This window comes from Diaporthe citri (genome assembly GCF_014595645.1).
Source record: "Diaporthe citri strain NFHF-8-4 chromosome Unknown scaffold_1, whole genome shotgun sequence".
Lineage (NCBI taxonomy): Eukaryota > Fungi > Ascomycota > Sordariomycetes > Diaporthales > Diaporthaceae > Diaporthe > Diaporthe citri.
The window spans coordinates 2,273,651-2,290,230 of record NW_025064846.1 but is presented as its reverse complement, the minus strand read 5'-3'; the positions used below and the strand labels follow the sequence as shown (position 1 = coordinate 2,290,230).

The following is a 16,580-nucleotide window of genomic DNA, read 5'->3' as shown; positions in this document are numbered from 1 at the left end:
CCTGGCCTTTGTTCCGTAGTCCCAGGATAGAAACGGCAGTATCCAACGCACAAATAGTCCCTCCACCCCCCGCCCAACGTCGCTTCGTCGAGTCGAAGGGCTACCCGCATTTAGTTCTACCTAGCATCTCTGTCAGACCGAATGACTCGGCTCGGTCTAGGAACTTGTGGTACCCGGGCCCAAAGCCAGACATACTATACTTCTAGCTCGTTCACAAGACGAAACTAAGACAGTTGTTGCCGTCCTCTTGGGAAAGAAGAGAGAGAGAAAGAAACGAGAAGAGGATAAAACTGTCGTTTACTTCTCGTCGCATCCCAACAGAATTGCGCAGACATGGGATCCTCCGCTGATGGACTGCCCTCTGCAGAGCATCCGGATCTGGTGCTCACGGAGTCAACCAGGGCTGAGCTACAACATGTCTGGGGCCTCCACCATCCCATGTGGGGGCCTGCGCTGAAAACCGAGGACTATCTCGCACGAGAGGAGTTCCTGATGACGGTGCCTCTTGCTAAGAATGGAGGAGTTACGCACTGGATCCTGACAGACAGGAACGCTCCCCCAGACAACAGACCGATCTACGCGAGCTGCGAGTCGCTACGCAAGAGGGCCCTCGCCAGCCGGCTCGGTCCCGATGGCCCGGTCGTGCAGGATGGCATCGCACACGGGATCGCCTCGGTCTTCACCAACCCACAGTACCGCGGCAAGGGCTACGCGTCGCGGATGATGAAGGAGCTGGGACCGAAGCTGGCGGAGTGGTCCGAAGGGAGGAAGGGCCCCAAGGAGGCCCAGAACCAGGAGAACGGAACCACGCGCTCGCTATTCTCGGTGCTGTACTCTGACATCGGCAAGACCTTCTACGCCAAAACCGGATGGGCAGCATTCGAGAGCACCCACCTTTGTTTCAAGCCGGTTGCGGCGGCGGCTGGGGCGTCGCCGGCGTCCAAGGCGAGACCGTTGGGCTACCACGACCTCGCCGTACTGTGCCACCTGGACGAGAAACTCCTCCGGGGCAAGATACGGCATCAGGCGAGTGGCCTCCCGTCGAGCGACAAGAAGGTGTGCGCAGCACTCGTGCCGGAGCTCGACCAGTTCCTCTGGCACCTGATGCGCGAGGACTTCATGACGAAGCACATCTTCCACAAGACGCCCGCGGTCAGGGGCGCCCTGTTCGGCGAGCCGGGCAGGAGGATCTGGGCGGTGTGGACGAGGGGCTACTACGGCGGCCTGGACAAGATCGAGGGCAACACGTTCCACATCCTCAGGTTCGTGGTGGAGGACGAGGCGAGCCCGGAAGACTACGTGGCCGAGGGCTTCAGGGCCATCATCCAGATTGCTCAGGCTGAGGCTGCGGAGTGGCGGTCCTTCGACGTCCAGATGTGGAACCCCTCGGAGCTCTTGAAGAGGGCGGCGGAGGGGAGCGGCCTCGAGCATGAGCTTGTCGACAGGGAGAAGGACAGCATCGCGAGTCTGATGTGGTATGGCGACGAGCCGACGGAGGCGGTGGACTGGGTTGCCAACGAGAAGTATGCGTGGTGTTAGACAGGAGGCAGAGCCATCCTGCCGACTTTTTCTTTTGGCTTTTGTCTGCATTCATGCAAATTCTGAGCTCTTTCAGCTTCAGTCAAAATTCATAGCCACCTGAGGTGCCTGACAGTTCCAGAAGGAGGTAGGCGCGCGGAGGGCAAGCGCGGTGATGTGACGCGCCTCCCCTCTCCAGAGTACCTAGGTAGGCATTTTGCACCTCCGTGATCTGAATTACATCTTCAGACACACCGCGACCAAATGCTGCCCTGCCACGGATCCCAGTCACTCTGAAATCTTTTGACACCTCACCAGTATTTCTACTTAGCTCTTCCCGTTGATGCGCAGTCTTTTGCACAAAGGCATCCGGGTCACCAGCGTCGATTATGGATGGCGAGGACGGCTCCCAAGCCTGCGTCCCACCAGGTCAGCCATATCCGTATGCAGGAGAGGCTGTCTATGCCCCAAATGAGGCCTTACAATATGCCTATGAGCATGATTTGACAGTGGACTACACCCTCAATTCATTCTCCATTGCCCATCTACTCAGCAAGCCTGTCCAAAACACGTTGCCGACGACCACCGAGGACGGATTCACCGACTGCAGTCATCTTCCAGATCTGGAGCTCCCAGTACCCCAGCTACGAAGCGAAGTATTGACCATTGCCCACTCGGCACTGAAGCTCCTACACGACACCCGTCGCGAGCTCACAGACGACGAAGTCAAGTCGCTCACACGAGATGTCATTGACTCTGGAAACACCAAGAACTTGAAGCTGGAATTACCAATTCTTCGAACAGATAACGAGCGGGATATGAGAGAGTTCCGCAAGCAAATGGCATCCCGGCAAGACGTCAATATCAGAGACCATCGACTCCCGCTCGATCCTGTGACCGTGGAAGACGGCGAGGGCATGCAGCTTCCTGTATCTGCTCGTGCAGACGCCAACGGCCTTTTGAGAAAGCTTGAAGGAGAGAAACTTGGAGTGACGAGGAGCTCCCTGCAATTCCTCGCCGACGTGGTCAAAGACGGATACACCGAGGAGGAGCAGTGGGGTTTTCTCATGGAACAGGCCAAGGAGACCAAGTGGGTGAAGGTGAGCAATCATGCACAGGACTTTCAAAATGCCCTCTCCTGACACGACGTCCTCCTTCCTAAAGGGAGCGTCACAAACGATCAAGACATTATTGCGTGCTGGACTGACAGGTGGCACAACAGAACCCGGGATTGGAAAAGCTGGAAATGCCCATCAGCCCGCAGCTCAAACAGAACCAATTCTTTCCTTCAGATGACGCTTACCTGATACCAATTTCTTCTGATCCAAGCTCGTCGATATTCGCCGATGATCTGAAGGCCGCTGAAGAAAAACTATTCGAAGACTACGGAGACGTGTGGAGCGAGCCCACGTCTCCGATCCTTGACAGGTTCCTGGATACAGAGCTTTCAGAGAAAGATGAGATGGAACTTCTAGCAGACACTTCTCAGCAGCGACTGACGAAAAGACATCTCGATGATCACAAACTGGACCTACCGATACTACCTAATGTGTCGCCCGAAGAGCAGTTCCTGCCCGGATCAGAAGTGTTTGGAAACTTTGTGGCCGACGAGATGGATATTGAAAATTTGACTACCAAATTTGTTGATAATTTCTCGGATGATAAGTTTGGAGATGAGTTGGCGAGTGTGGCAGACTCGACAATGAGGAACATCGAACAGGAGCAGCTCCAGGCAGCTGATGCAACAGCTCGCGTTCCGGTACCTATCATGGACTTTTCCATTCCTGAACCAGAATGGGCACGGTTAGTCAACAACGGAGAAGCTATTTTCAAGTGGATACAGTGCGGCAACGATGGACTCTTTAGACTCCCAAAATGGCCCCGAGACAGCGTCACCGAGAGCAGGCTGGTATGGAGGCCAATCGGTTCTGGTGCAAGCACCGTCTCGACGAAGGAGACAATCAACGCGGCCGACGCTCTGATCGAAACATTCGTCGAACGTCTCGAGAGTGGCGAGGTCCCCAACAGCCTTGACTTCGTCCAGAAACGAGAGAGACTGGCGATACTTGAACACAACAGCGAGGATGATGAGATCGAGACCCAAATGGAGAAACCGAAGCAGCGCACCTGTGCTGCCCTTGAAATTAGAAAAAAGAGAGCAATCGATGCAGCGGACAACACAAGCTCGAAAAAGCCGCGCTCGTCTGCGAATTATGCCGGTAAAAACGGCCAATCTTTGCTTCTGGGAGGGTCACCGGGGGCGTCTGCAAAACTCTTGAGCAACTTCATGGAGCTTCATGCACCGAAAAAGAAGTGGTCCGTCAGCAAGTACTTTCCTTCAGTGAAAGATGCAACAGACGTGCTCCCACCTCCCCCAAAACCATCTGAGAAGCCTCGCGAGTCGGGTGAGCCCGATATTGCAGAGAAAGCGGAGTCTGTACAACACTCAAAGTCGACTACTCGGGCGCCTTATCCACATTTCAAGCCCATGTCCACTCCGTTGACAATCTTCATCTCTCTTCGTGCCCCCAGACACCTGATACGAGCCCTTGAGGGCCTCCTTCCCGGCCTCTCCTTGATGGAACGCGACTACAATAAACACAACACTTCGGTCTGGAGCCCAGATTCCGTTTCCCGTACTGAGGTAGTTCCACCTCTCGCCTTTGATGCGGACCTTACTCTCTCCCCATCGACTGGAGTTGCTATCACATCCATGATAATGGTTCGCCAGAAACCACGTCCACAATCGGCCAGGAACGGTCTGCAAGAGAGAATCGAAAAGATTGCTCTTCGGTACGACAGATTGATCATCCTGGTGGGAGGCGGGGGTGGCCCTGACGATACTCTCCGGGAGATGGGGTCCTCAGATGCGGCAGCACTCACTGATTTCCAGGGGTTTGCGAGCGGGCTCCAGTGCAATATTCTGGTGTGCTATATCGGTGGCGGTGACGATACACTGTCAAGATGGGTTGCATCTCTTGTATGCCGACATGGCCAATCCGACCCAAATATACAGAACGCTCTCATCGAAGCCGAAACTCTTTGGGAGCTCTGGCTACGAAGGGCGGGATTCAATGTCTACGCGGCACAGACGGTGGCTGGGCAGCTGAAAGTGCCCAAGACTGAGACAGACACGAAGCGAGGACACCATGGGCTGGCCGCATTCGTCACAATGACTCGGAACGAGAGGATGCGCCGGTTTGGACCGTTGGTTGGGCCACGGGTCCTGGAGCGCGTTAGCGAGGTTGTAGATGAGATTTGGAACAAAGCTTGACTTCGACCATCAACGGAGGAGTGCTGGCCATGAAGGGGAGGCATTTCGAATTGCATATAATCTCGTACTTCCCAGGTAGCCCGAATGGCCCCTTAGGAGCTTATCTATTTGCTCTGAATACAAGGCTCCTCTACCGCTGCAATCTTTACATACAGTGGTCAAGAACAGTTGGAACCTAATTTACCATGACGAGAATCGTTTGCAAGGCATCAGGCTGAAGAGCTCTAATCACCTGTGTGAGTTGCTCTATTTTCAGAATTCTTAACTGTCGTTGGGATAGTATCCACAGAAGAGGGGTCCATCTGTGGGACATCACGGTGAGACATGTCCAGGTGGACATCTGCTTGAGTGGTCTCCGTGTCCGAGGTGGCCATTGCCTCAGGGCTGGCCCCATCAGGCGGTTTGACGCGAATGCTCCAGATCTTCAGATCCGACTTGTCAAATGTCCGGTTACCAGAAAGTCCCCCAGCATGCCGATTTAGCTCGGACGGAGAACTAGATGAAGACGAGCTACCCGATTCGTCATCGGAAGCAGAACCGCTGCTTGACGATGAGGACGAGGAGTGGGCAGAGGAGGAGACTTCGTCGCCGTCATCATCCTCGCCAGTAACCCTCCAGCCCCCGGTACAGGTTGCAATGACGGACCCATACTTGTGAAGAGAAACACTGCCTACCGGAGACCGTACAGGCTTTTCTTCGGCATCGGATCTACCCCTGGTCGAGAAGTCCCAGGACGGCCAGATGCAGCCTTCATCGTTGCCGACGCCCTGCCACACCTTGACCGTTCCGTCTCTCGTGCCGGCCCAGACCTCAAAGCCGCCCACGCCCTCCGAGTCTGGGTACACGGTAAGATCCAGCCGTTGATGGGTCAGGGCGTCGCGATCGGCCAGGACGCCGAGGACCTTGCTCGTCACGCGCACATCGTAAATCAGGACACCGGTCGACTGCCGCTCATTCACGAGGAGGTACCGCCCGTCAGGTGACCATGCCGTCTGATTGATGCCGGCACCGCCTATGCCTGCGATTGGCCGCCTCTTGCCTCCGGATGTCAGGCGCTGGATTGGAACGCAAGGCTGCTGCGGCGAGTCTGGCGAGGGATCTGGGACAGCCGCGGATGCAGCCGCATCGGCGACGCTCCACGTTGCGACGCGCTCGCCCCCTCGGGCAAAGTCGTACAGTCCTACCCATCGTGTCCAGGTGCCGGCTGCGAGCAGTCCAGTGGGCACGTAGTTCTCGTCGTTCTGCATGGACAGTGCAGAAACCGTCCCACGCATGCCGACGCCATTGCCTTTAGATATGTGCCGCTTGGATGGGATGGTGTGGACCACCTGCTGGGGGCCCTGACCTATCCGATGGAGATTGAACTGTGCGATGAGGTTGTTACTTCCGACGAAGAATGATGAGCTGGGTGCAGCATAGGGGGACGGCCAGACCAGTGAGTGCACCGGGAGGTAGGCTTCTGTCTGGGGCGATATCAGGCGGTACGAGAAGAGGGAGCTGTTCTCATGCGGTTGGTGGTGCGATTCTTGGGGCTCGTCACCTGGGTTTAGTGTAGCTGGAAGAGTCCGGAATATCTGAATTGGGTGATCACGGCAGGCGACGAGCACGTGGTGAGTGTCGGGGCTTTCTAGGGCGAAATAAGGGGCCGGCGCGAAGACATTTGTCGTCTCTGGGAGATCAAGAGTCTTCTGAGGGCGAAGGCTGAGAGGGTGTTCCCGGGGCTCGAGCAAGTCTGAGGGGATGACGAAGCTGCAGAGTTGGTTGTGATATGCGGATGCGATGATGGTTGTTCCATCAGCAGTCCTGAGGAAACTTGTTCAGCTCTTGGATTGCAATGAATAGACAAATCTTCCCCAGTACTATTCCTCTCTTCGAAGAAGACTCACCACTGCGCACCCTTGTAGATTGAAGGGGCCCTCGGGAAAGCATCCGCATGGACAGCCTCAGCTGGCTCGTCTTCACTTGAGCTGGAGTCGCTGTTACTGGACCTACGTGGGCTTGGGCTGACTGGGTTTGGCCCACCCGACGCGGGGGGTGCCGAGGCAGCTAAGCGTGTTGAGAGTGCTCTGCTAAAGGTATCAAGCCCGTGACCATGCGTGTTGGAGGCCACCAGCTTGATCTCTGGTGCTACGCCTGGCATTTTGCAAGACCGTTTTCTTTCTGGACGCTCTAGTACCGGCACACGGCACCCTGCTGCAGCTCTTGGTCATATGATACTTTCCATGGTCCGCCCAGCGGTTAATTTGGTGATTGGGCATGAAATGCCGTGAGCAGTGATGAGGTGAAGCTGGATGTGAGCCGTCATCTGAGCTTCAACAATGAGTCGCACCGCGCAGTGTCAAGCTTCGATAGGATGGGTGGATGGGCCCTGCCGCCCATCACTCCTGTGAGCTTGGTGGGTCCCACAGCCACCGAGCAGCCAATCGGCATTAGAGCTGGGCTGCAGGGTCACACTCCGCTCCCTGCCGCTAGAAGCTCGCCCCTGGTCAGACCCACGCTAGCCTGGCCCCATGCCTCCCTGCCTCCTGCTTCCCTGCTGCAGCTGCCCACCTCAGTCATTACGCCTCATGCGCATCTGCCTTCGTTCATCATCGCCGTATCGTGTCCGTCCCGTCCTTAATCACGAACCTTGGAACCCTGCAAGTACTATTGTACCGGCTCTTTGTCCCTCTGCACGCCTTGCTCTGTCCACGTCACGGTGCGGTGTGGTCCGAAACAGCTTGTTGCCTGTCCACGGGGGCAGTATATTGGGAGAGCCACGATCCCATCATCGTCGGGCACGACTGCCTACCCCCTGCGTCTTCTCCTGCGCTCTCGCACGCGTCGACGCTCCGTGTCTCGCATTCTCCCATGCTCCTCGTCAGCGCCCTCAACGGCCGTGCATCCTGATTCCGCCTTCTGACATCACCGGGAAACTCTTGCCTCTCGTTCCTTGTCCTGTCTCTGCGACAAACAAAATACGTACATATACAGGACCCCGCCCTTGGGGCCCCTCGACCGTGCCGTCCTGTAACCCTCAGCAACCGTCCATTCACTGCACGCTCCCGCGACAATAGCCCAGTACAACCCTCCCTTTGCCCGGTCGTTACGCGTCGGCCGCACCCCGGGATCGATACTTGCGCGGTGCAACCGAAGCCTGCATCGCTATGGAGTCCACCGAGGATCAGTGTCAAGGTCTCCGTGACCCGGGCTTTGTGAACCTTGTGGTCTCCATGTACGTGCACCACAACCACCCATCAAACCTCCTACCAACATGAACCTGTGACTCCTGATCCCCAACCAGTCGCAGCTGTTGACTTGAACTAGCATTATCGTCGTCGGCCTCCTGATCTCATACCTTCCCCAGCATTATCGCATCATCTCCCGAGGCACCTCTGAGGGCATCTCACCCTATTTTGTCCTGCTTGGTACAACCTCGGCAACTGCGGGATTCGCCAACATCCTCACACTGCCCCAGAGCATTCAGGATGCCGGATGCTGCAAAGAGCTCGAGACCTTCCAGTGTGTAGCCGGCGTCTTGGGTATCGTGCAACTCGGCGTGCAGTGGCTCTGCTTCGCCTTCATGTCAGTAACCCCGTCCATCCTGGCCCCTCCGCTTAGCGTTGACTCTAGAAACAGATTCGTGCTTTTCCTTGTCTTCTTCCGCTTCGCAGATGCCAGCGTCCCCCAGGAAGAGCTTGAAGATGCCGAGGAGGAGCCCAACTGGCAGACTGCGGTCATGGTCGCTACTGTCGTCCTCGTCCACATGCTGATCACCATAGTCCTGACTGCCATCTTCGCCCTCGCTCTGCCTACGCATCTCAAGAGCTGGGCTGTGTTCAATGGGGTCCTGGCCGCGGGCCTCGCTGCTATTCAGTACATCCCACAGATCACCATGACATATCACCTAAAGCATGTCGGAAGCTTGAGCATTCCCATGATGTGCATCCAGACCCCTGGCGGCCTCCTCTTCGCTGCGAGTTTGGCAGCGAGGCTGGGCTGGGCTGGTTGGAGCACGTGGGGCATATTCCTGTTGACAGCCATCATGCAAGGAATCTTGCTCTGCATGGCATTGTACTACATCTTCTCCGAAGGATCGGGTGACGAGACTGCGAGGCCCGGCTTCCGTCGCTCTCATTCTCGCGTATATGCTAACGGCTTGGACGAGAATACGGCGACCACGTACTCGGGACACCCAGAGCAGTACGCCACCTCCAACGACCAGCTGGGCGACATCATTGATCGTCAAGAGAGCGAGGCCGCGGCTGAGAGGCAGCCATTGCTCAAACCTGGAGGCATCGGAAGTGGCTGATCTTAGGGTGCTGTCGAAGGACTCTGCGTCAATGTTCTCCTCACATTCAACGAATCTTACACACAGCGTGTTAGATTATTCAAGGACCTGCCGAGCAAGCCATACTGTCCCAGCAACGTGGTTCGAAGCCCACGCACCAGTCGAGCAAGCGCATCTACCAAGCCACATGACGCCTCGTTGTGGAGCTGGACAAGAAACTGAAATCAAGAACAGAGATGCTGGTTTGCATGCCTTGCATCATCACCGGTTGTGCATGGCACTGGTTAGGCTCTCAGGATGGAAACGCCTGAGAGCCCTGGCCTCTCAGCAACAGGACATATTCGCGGCTTGTCACAGTAGATAATTCGGTAGGGAGACTTTTGTGAAGGATTCAACAAGGCTTGATGAATTAATTTCTGTTCAGGAGTGGTGAGAACGGTGTCACCTTCCATCGCGAGGGAAGCAGTGGCTGGCATAATATCCCTACATAAATTCACATGACACTTAGACTACTACATGGAGTCCTGAGGTCAGCATCGCGTTATCCGCCTCAAGGGACTCCGCCAGCATAGAGAGCTCCAGTATCATACACTATGTTCCTTTTTCGTGTCTATGATGCTGGAATGTGGGTTTTTGAGTGAGTAGTTTGTCCCTTGATGCATTAGATAATACATTCACATTCAGACATCAACCCTACTGCTTAATAGTTGGAAAACCGCCATGGTAGAAGCTGCCGTGTCCTGAACCCGTAGGCAGCTCATGTGTGGTCCATACGCGATTCCTCGAAAAGAAATGCAAGGATTGATTCATGTAAGTTGATTGGTCACATAGGCGCGGCAGATGGGGGAGGGGAGGATGCATCGGACGGCTACGCAAACGGCCAGCTCGGGCATAGAGCATAATGAAGTACATTTTTCAGGTTTGCCAACCAGACTGGGTAAGACGTGGGCATGCTACTACCCATCACATGTCCCATTATGTGGCATCCAAGCAGGGTCACCCGCTTTGCTCACCGAGATGAGCGAGGAACACTCCATCATGGTGGTCCCCTTCGAACGGACTGTACGTATTGACGGGTTACCTACCAAAATCGCCGTGCTAGATACATGTCCAGTACCCAGTAAAACAGAGCGCATACTTGGTGATGATCCAGGACATTCATCCCGGACAATGCTTGCTCGAGGCTCGTTATGCTCGTGTACATGTAGTCTAAAGGTGCTCTTTGTGAGCTCTTCCGCTTGCGTTCTTCCTTCTGTTGGGCACGGCTAATATCATCCTGGGAACAGGAATTCCAAGTCAATCGCATGGTGCCTTGCCTCATTTCGATGGAGTCAAGAGACGACTCTTAATTCTTGCGACACAACCAGTGTAGATATCGAGCACGGAGATGGAATTGTTCACGGTGAAAGACATGGTCTACCCTATGTAGACTATGTGTTCAGCCAGCCCAAGGGTCAAACCCTAGCACCTCTACACTCGACCAGCATTAATATTGTTAGCTCGACATAAAGTGGATATACGTGGAGAAGTAGAGAACATCAACTTGCACTCAAATTCTGTGGAAAGAGAAGTCCTGCTACTTATTCTCCATAAATATCCGAGGAAAAGAGGGTATTTCAGAGGGTTAGGCAGGCAGGCGATCCAATCCAACCTAATAGCGAGGGCAAGTGGATGCTCCTGCCGAACTAACAAAATTAATGCTGGTCGAGTGTAGGGTACCTAGGCAGTCTTCAGCTCAGCCCCCTGAATAGCCCATAACCCACACAAACCACAGGAGTTCGCATGCGGCGTGCGTGCCCCCGCAATCGCTCCGATTGGCCTGTCACGGCGGCGTGTCTTATCTGGTCTGGCCGAGTGACTAGTCTACGTAGGCTACTATCCAACATGAGTAGGCATGTGTCATTGAGCTGGTCTGGAACTACTCCCGAAAACCGTCGCCGGCTGCCCCTTCCGCCTTCACTTGCTTGCACATTGTTCTCTTTAATTCTCTTCTGACGGCAACTGGCTGCCTGTGTGTGTCCTTTGCTTCTATAGACCGGATTCGGGTCCCAGGATCGTGCCACTTGTGCCAGCCCGTACAGAGATCCTCCGCCTGCTACCCCCCTTTCCTGAGCTCGAAGCCGAAGCCGAAGTTGCCACACCCACATGGCTATCTACAGCGCCGTTCCCCCGCCGCCCGCGTTGCAGTCGCATTCCACCGCCCAATCCCAGAATGCCTCGCAACAGCAGCAGCCGCCCGCGGCCTCTGGCCCACTCGACATCGAGGCGTGGACCATCTCGGCCCTCGAGGCCCTGAGCGTGTCACCGACCGCCACCGGCACGACCGGGAGGCCACTCGGCATCCCCCTCGACGAGCACGCCAATCCCGGCGCCAATGCCCAGCCGACCACCGCACGGGTGACCATCGCAACCGCCGACGGCACCCATCCCACAACAGACGGCATCACCCCGCCGCGCCGGCCCCCGTCCCGCCGAGACTCCCTCCGCCGCAGGGAGCTCCTGCTCAAGGGCAAGGAGGGCTCCCGCCAGCGCCGACGCTACGACATGAAGCGCCTGACCGACGTGCCCAACGTCGAGCCCCCGGAGCCCAGGGACTGGGAGCCCCGGCCCGTGTACCCGATCCACCACGTGCCCTACCACGTCGCGGGGTTCTGGGACCGCGGGCTCAGCCAGCAGGCCGAGGCGCGCAGCAACAAGAAGAACACGGCGGGCGCGGGCGCGGGCGCGGGGAGGGTGCCCCGCGAGCTGCGCGACACGGTCAAGCGCACCCCCGGCGTCAAGGGCTGGCTGCGCGCGCTCGAGGAGCCGGTGCGCAAGTTCCTCGTGGAGAGGCACCGCGCCGCGGGGGAGGCGCCCGTGGCCGAGGACGAGTCGGACGAGTCGGACGACGAGGTCGTATTTGTCGGGCGCAAGAAGACGGGCGCCGCCGTGGCGGGCCAGCGTGACGGCTCCTGGAAGACCGCCCACCGCGAGGTGCGCGACGGGCCGGCCGTCGACCGCGGTATGGTGTTTGACTCATCGCCCGAGGACGACGACGCGAGCGGCGCCTTCAAGAGGTGGCTTACGCATTCCATCTCCGATTACTACGGGCTTGTCTCGAGGTCCGTCACCGTGGGCAGCCCGGCGCGGAGGTGTGTCTATGTTGGCGTGCGGGATGTCGACCTGAAGATACGCACTGCGCTGCCCCGTCCGCTCTGGGAGCTTTTCTAAAACCCTTGCGTCTTGCTTGGGTGTTTTTTTTTCTTACTTTTTTTTTTCTTTCCCTTCTTGGATCTATGGTGGCGCACTGTCTGGGGAGGTTTGAATTTGGGGTGTTTATGAGATATGGTTTACCCACGTAGCACTGCATGTGAATAGAACGTGGCGGGCCTTGTAGACTGAAGCCAGACAGCCTCGAGATCACTGATAAATGGGATATGCACGATGATACATATCATCGTCTGCGAAACCGCAGTGCGACGAGCCGCGCTCACAGGGATTTGGTCATCAACCTATTATTTTACTATATTGCTTTTCCGGCCCTGACCATCACCTTATGCCTTGAGAGCCTTCACGATAGCCTCACCGATGGCGTGCGCAGAAGCAGGGTTCTGGCCGGTGATAACGTTGCCAGCGACGACGACCTTCTCGCCCCAGGGCTCGGCGGCCTTGACATACTTGCCACCCGAGGCCTTGTCCAGCTCGGTCTCGAGCAGGAAGGGCATAGCGCTGCTTAGCTGCACCTGGCCCTCCTCGACGTTGCTGAAGCCGGTGACCTCCTTGTCCTTGAGCAGGTGCGTGCCGTCGGCCAGCTTGACGTTGACGAAGACGGCGGGGCCGTGGCACACGGCCGAAACCACCTTGCCCTTGGAGGCGAAGTCTGCAATGAGCTTTTGCGACGCCGCGTCGGTGGCCAGGTCGAACATTGGGCCGTGGCCTCCAGGGTCTGTGGCCTTTTGTTAGCATGTTGTGCCTGAAGCTGGAGCCAGGGTAGAGCTGGAATGGGCTTGTACGTACAGAAGACGGCATCGAACTTGTCGGCGGCGTCGGCGAACTCAGAGAGGGGCTTGGTGGTCTCCCAGAGATTCTTGTGGTTGTTGAGGAAGTTGACGGAGCTGTCGTCCTTGAACATTTCGACGCTCACGGGGTCGAGCGGTGCGACGCCGCCCTTGGGGGACGCAAAGGCCAGCTCGGCGCCGGCCTTCACGAAGACATCGTAGGGGTGTGCAAGCTCAGGCTGAAGGGCAGGGAGGGTCAGTTTGGTGCTGGGCTTTTTGACAAGACAGCCTGGTTATTTCCATGGGGGCGGGCTTACAAGGTACTATTTATATTCGTCAGCAAAAGTTCAGCAACGCGTTCAAGGCCGTTTCTTGAATGTTCTCGGTTCCAGGGACTTTTCATGGCCATTCAGAGGGGGGAGATGAAAATGTCATACCCATCCGGTAGGTTTACCAGTGTTGCCCAACTGGTCGTGGGAGGTAAGGACGACGAGGATCTTGGGAGCCATGGTGGGGGTTACTTGAGAGGAGGGGTTGCAAGTGGCACGATGCTTGAAGTTGAACTGAAGGTTGCTCAAAATAGTAGTGTGTTGTGATGATGGTGGTCTACCGACTTCTTCACATGCCCGACGTAAACTGCTTGGGATCCAGCTTTTTATACAACCAGCATAGCTTCAATCGGAGATAGGCAACACCGTTCTGCCCTCCGCCATTTGTAAGCCCCGATCGACTGAAGTCCACAGGGCCACTAGAAAAAAAAAAAGCTGTGTACCGAGGCTGTCCCGCCGTGCTCACCATGATGCGCAGCATTAATGGGCAGGAGAGCGAGTCAAGCCCCCGGCGCCTGCTCGACGGTTGCCCCGCTACACCCCAGGCAGCTTGGGGGGCGGGCAGCTAGCGGAGAACGCTGTAACCAGTCTGGTGTTCTGACGTCAGGACATCGCTCGGCCGTCCCGCTTGGTTTTCTTGGTATTATTATTATTATTAACCTGTCAACTATCGACAGGATCAACCAACCGCTCGCTCTCGCTCGCGTTTCCGCTTCGCCTGCCCGCAATAATGTGCCCTGCTCGTCCGGCACGCATGCGATAGATAGGACATGTCTTGTTCCGCGCCCGGTCGTGATAGCATGTCAGCGTGCTGTTTGACGACTATCCAGCACATCAATATGAGAGAGCCACGAAGGAACCTTGCGCGCGCCTCTGGGTCAAGACACCGGTCTCCGCGCTAGAGACGGACGCCTATGCCTCAATTGAAAGGTAGTTGATCATGGTTCACTTCAGCCGTGGTTGCGTTGTAGTGGAATGAATGCCAAGGACCGAGACGAGGGGCGTTGGGGGAGAAACCACTTCGGCTGAGAATGTGCATTTTTGTTCATTGGAACCTATATACATTAATCCTGGATATTAGGTATAGGTATGGTACCGTAGTTTCGTGAGAACATCGCTCATATCGTCTATAGAATACCGTAGAGGTTGAAAACCCCCATGGCCTGTGTCACGTGTATATCTCATGATTACCACCTCATGACACCTTCCACGCCCCCTTTTTTTTTTTTGTTCGTTTTTTTCATGTCCACATCTGGTTTCTGGACATCCGTCGCGATTGGAGCCACAACGGTCTCGACTCGCCCAGGTCCCCGCTTCCGCTGCCCGTGTTGCTCGTCCCGGGCATGCCGCTGCCGTTGACGTGCGACTCGAGGTCCTCCTCGTCCTCCTCGCCGATTCGGCTCAGCGCATCGTGGAAGCCCCGCGAAAAGTCGTCAATCTCAGGCGAGCCATACCGCAGCGGGATCTCGTCCTCCCCGCCGCCGTCGTGCGGTGTCGCGTACGCCCCGTGGTACACCGCGGCACCACCAGCTGCCATCCCTGCCCCTGCCGCGGCGCCCCCGGCCCATGCCGCCGGGTTCTGCCCCGGGTACTGGTACTGGTAGTCGCCCACGCCGCCCGTCTGGAACACCGTGTTGCGCGAGTCGGGTCCCCCCGTGACGTGCCTGATCGTCTTGCCGCGCACGCTCGCCGCCCCCCGCGAGCCAGCGCTCGGGCTCGACGTGCCCCGGCCGACCGGCGCGAATGCTGCGCCGGACATGGGGCTGACGTACTGCGTGTCGCCTGGCCTTGGCCCGGGCCCGCGGCGCGTGTTTCCTGCGGCGCGTCTCCGCCAGAGGTAGATTCCCACTGCGATGAGCCCCGCGAGCACGGCGACGCCCGAGATGGTGCCGCCCACGATCGCCCCCGTGCGGTTCACCCCGCCGCCGCCGTCGCCATCTGCAGCTGGTGCTGCGGTGTTGGCCGGCGTGCTGCCTGACGATGATGATGACGAGCCAGATGAGGTCGGATCACTGCTGCTCGTTGGGGAGGGTATGCTGATGGTGGTGAGCGATGAGCTGGACGCTGCTGATGAGGCACCGCTTGTTGTGTCGGTGGCGGTCCCCGTTGATGAGGAGCCGGCAGAAGAGTCGCTTCGGGTGGCTGAGCCGAGCTCGGTTGGTGTCGCGAGGCTGCTCGGGCTCTGTGTGAAGCTGATGCGCTCACTCGTCAGCGAGACCTGGGCGGCCGCGCCCCCTGCGCCAGCTGAGACTACCGTTCCCAGCTCGCTTGCTGTGCCGCACCCGAACTGGGAGTTCCCTCCCTCGAACACGTTTTTATAGCAGACGTTGCTGCCTGTGCAAGTGAACACATATGGGTTCACCTCCGTCTGTGGTCCACTGTTTGGATCGACGCAGTCCGTGAAGACACCCGAGGTGCATGTCTCCTCTCCATTCGGACAACATCCCACGGCGCCGTGATCTGCGTCTAATACACAATGGGACCCAGCTGAGCAGGTTGCAGGCAGGTCTGGATCACCTCCTATGTAGCCGCATATCGTGTTGGTATCCTGCCTCCTGAGGAGCTCGTTCAGCGTAGGTAGATCGACCGGTGGTGACGTCGGTGCTGCGATTGGTGGGTACGCAACCACATTTAGAGATCTGTACGGAACTGTTGTTGGTGTCTGACGAGGGATATGTGCTGATGTGGCCCTGAAGAGGCTAGAGAGGATGAGAAGAGCCGTCGGCTTGGGCAGCCTGACGAAGATGTCTTGGAGCATCTTGCACGGATTTGTTTATATGCGTTGCCGGGGCATCGAGGAATATATTGGTGGCTGGGGATCCCAAGAGATTGTGAGCAGAACAGCCCTTGGTGAAGGATTCACAAATCAATACAAAGACGGTGAGGTTTTCGTCAAAGAATGAGAGGGAAACAGAAAAATCGACAAGAAGGGACAAGCGAAGGTGAAAAAAGGTAGAACAGGTCCAACAAGTAAGCAGGCTGGCAAGGCGGGTGAGGCAGTGAGGAATAAAAAGAGTGGCAGCCATGACAGGGTAGGATCCGTGATGGCGCATCTGCAAGGATCAGTGCATATACCCATCGAGGGTCAGACACACACACACACAGAAGCGCACAAACGCACAGGGCCGCCGTTGGTGACACAGCGGTCCAAAAGTTTCCAGGAACTGGGGGCCATAATAGTGCACACGATGCCTTCTATACCTACTGTAGTG

At 56.9% G+C, this 16,580-nt stretch overlaps 7 protein-coding genes across 7 annotated transcripts; 4 read left to right on the top strand and 3 right to left on the bottom strand.

Annotated features, from left to right (window-relative positions):
• Positions 1-333: 333 nt before the first annotated feature.
• On the top strand, positions 334-1,539 carry INS49_000596 (uncharacterized protein; the record flags this gene model as incomplete). The annotated part of the gene is made up of 1 exon (XM_043161433.1): positions 334-1,539. One exon carries the CDS (start codon positions 334-336, stop codon positions 1,537-1,539), a length of 1,206 nt encoding a protein of 401 aa, XP_043029939.1.
• Positions 1,540-1,907: 368 nt separating this feature from the next.
• On the top strand, positions 1,908-4,792 carry INS49_000595 (uncharacterized protein; the record flags this gene model as incomplete). Its single annotated transcript, XM_043161432.1, has 2 exons — positions 1,908-2,618; positions 2,741-4,792. The coding sequence occupies 2 exons, from the start codon at positions 1,908-1,910 to the stop codon at positions 4,790-4,792; spliced, it is 2,763 nt and encodes a 920-aa protein (XP_043029938.1).
• A 224-nt stretch (positions 4,793-5,016) lies between these two features.
• INS49_000594 (uncharacterized protein) lies at positions 5,017-6,932 on the bottom strand (the record flags this gene model as incomplete). Its single annotated transcript, XM_043161431.1, has 3 exons — positions 5,017-6,541; positions 6,679-6,759; positions 6,820-6,932. 3 exons carry the CDS (start codon positions 6,930-6,932, stop codon positions 5,017-5,019), a joined length of 1,719 nt encoding a protein of 572 aa, XP_043029937.1.
• A 1,006-nt stretch (positions 6,933-7,938) lies between these two features.
• On the top strand, positions 7,939-9,083 carry INS49_000593 (uncharacterized protein; the record flags this gene model as incomplete). The annotated part of the gene is made up of 3 exons (XM_043161430.1): positions 7,939-8,006; positions 8,099-8,356; positions 8,411-9,083. The coding sequence occupies 3 exons, from the start codon at positions 7,939-7,941 to the stop codon at positions 9,081-9,083; spliced, it is 999 nt and encodes a 332-aa protein (XP_043029936.1).
• A 2,124-nt stretch (positions 9,084-11,207) lies between these two features.
• Positions 11,208-12,272, top strand: INS49_000592 (uncharacterized protein; the record flags this gene model as incomplete). Its single annotated transcript, XM_043161429.1, has 1 exon — positions 11,208-12,272. The coding sequence occupies one exon, from the start codon at positions 11,208-11,210 to the stop codon at positions 12,270-12,272; it is 1,065 nt and encodes a 354-aa protein (XP_043029935.1).
• Positions 12,273-12,595: 323 nt separating this feature from the next.
• Positions 12,596-13,548, bottom strand: INS49_000591 (uncharacterized protein; the record flags this gene model as incomplete). Its single annotated transcript, XM_043161428.1, has 4 exons — positions 12,596-12,987; positions 13,059-13,278; positions 13,357-13,362; positions 13,477-13,548. 4 exons carry the CDS (start codon positions 13,546-13,548, stop codon positions 12,596-12,598), a joined length of 690 nt encoding a protein of 229 aa, XP_043029934.1.
• Positions 13,549-14,608: 1,060 nt separating this feature from the next.
• INS49_000590 (uncharacterized protein) lies at positions 14,609-16,126 on the bottom strand (the record flags this gene model as incomplete). Its single annotated transcript, XM_043161427.1, has 1 exon — positions 14,609-16,126. The coding sequence occupies one exon, from the start codon at positions 16,124-16,126 to the stop codon at positions 14,609-14,611; it is 1,518 nt and encodes a 505-aa protein (XP_043029933.1).
• Between the last annotated feature and the right edge of the window lie 454 nt (positions 16,127-16,580).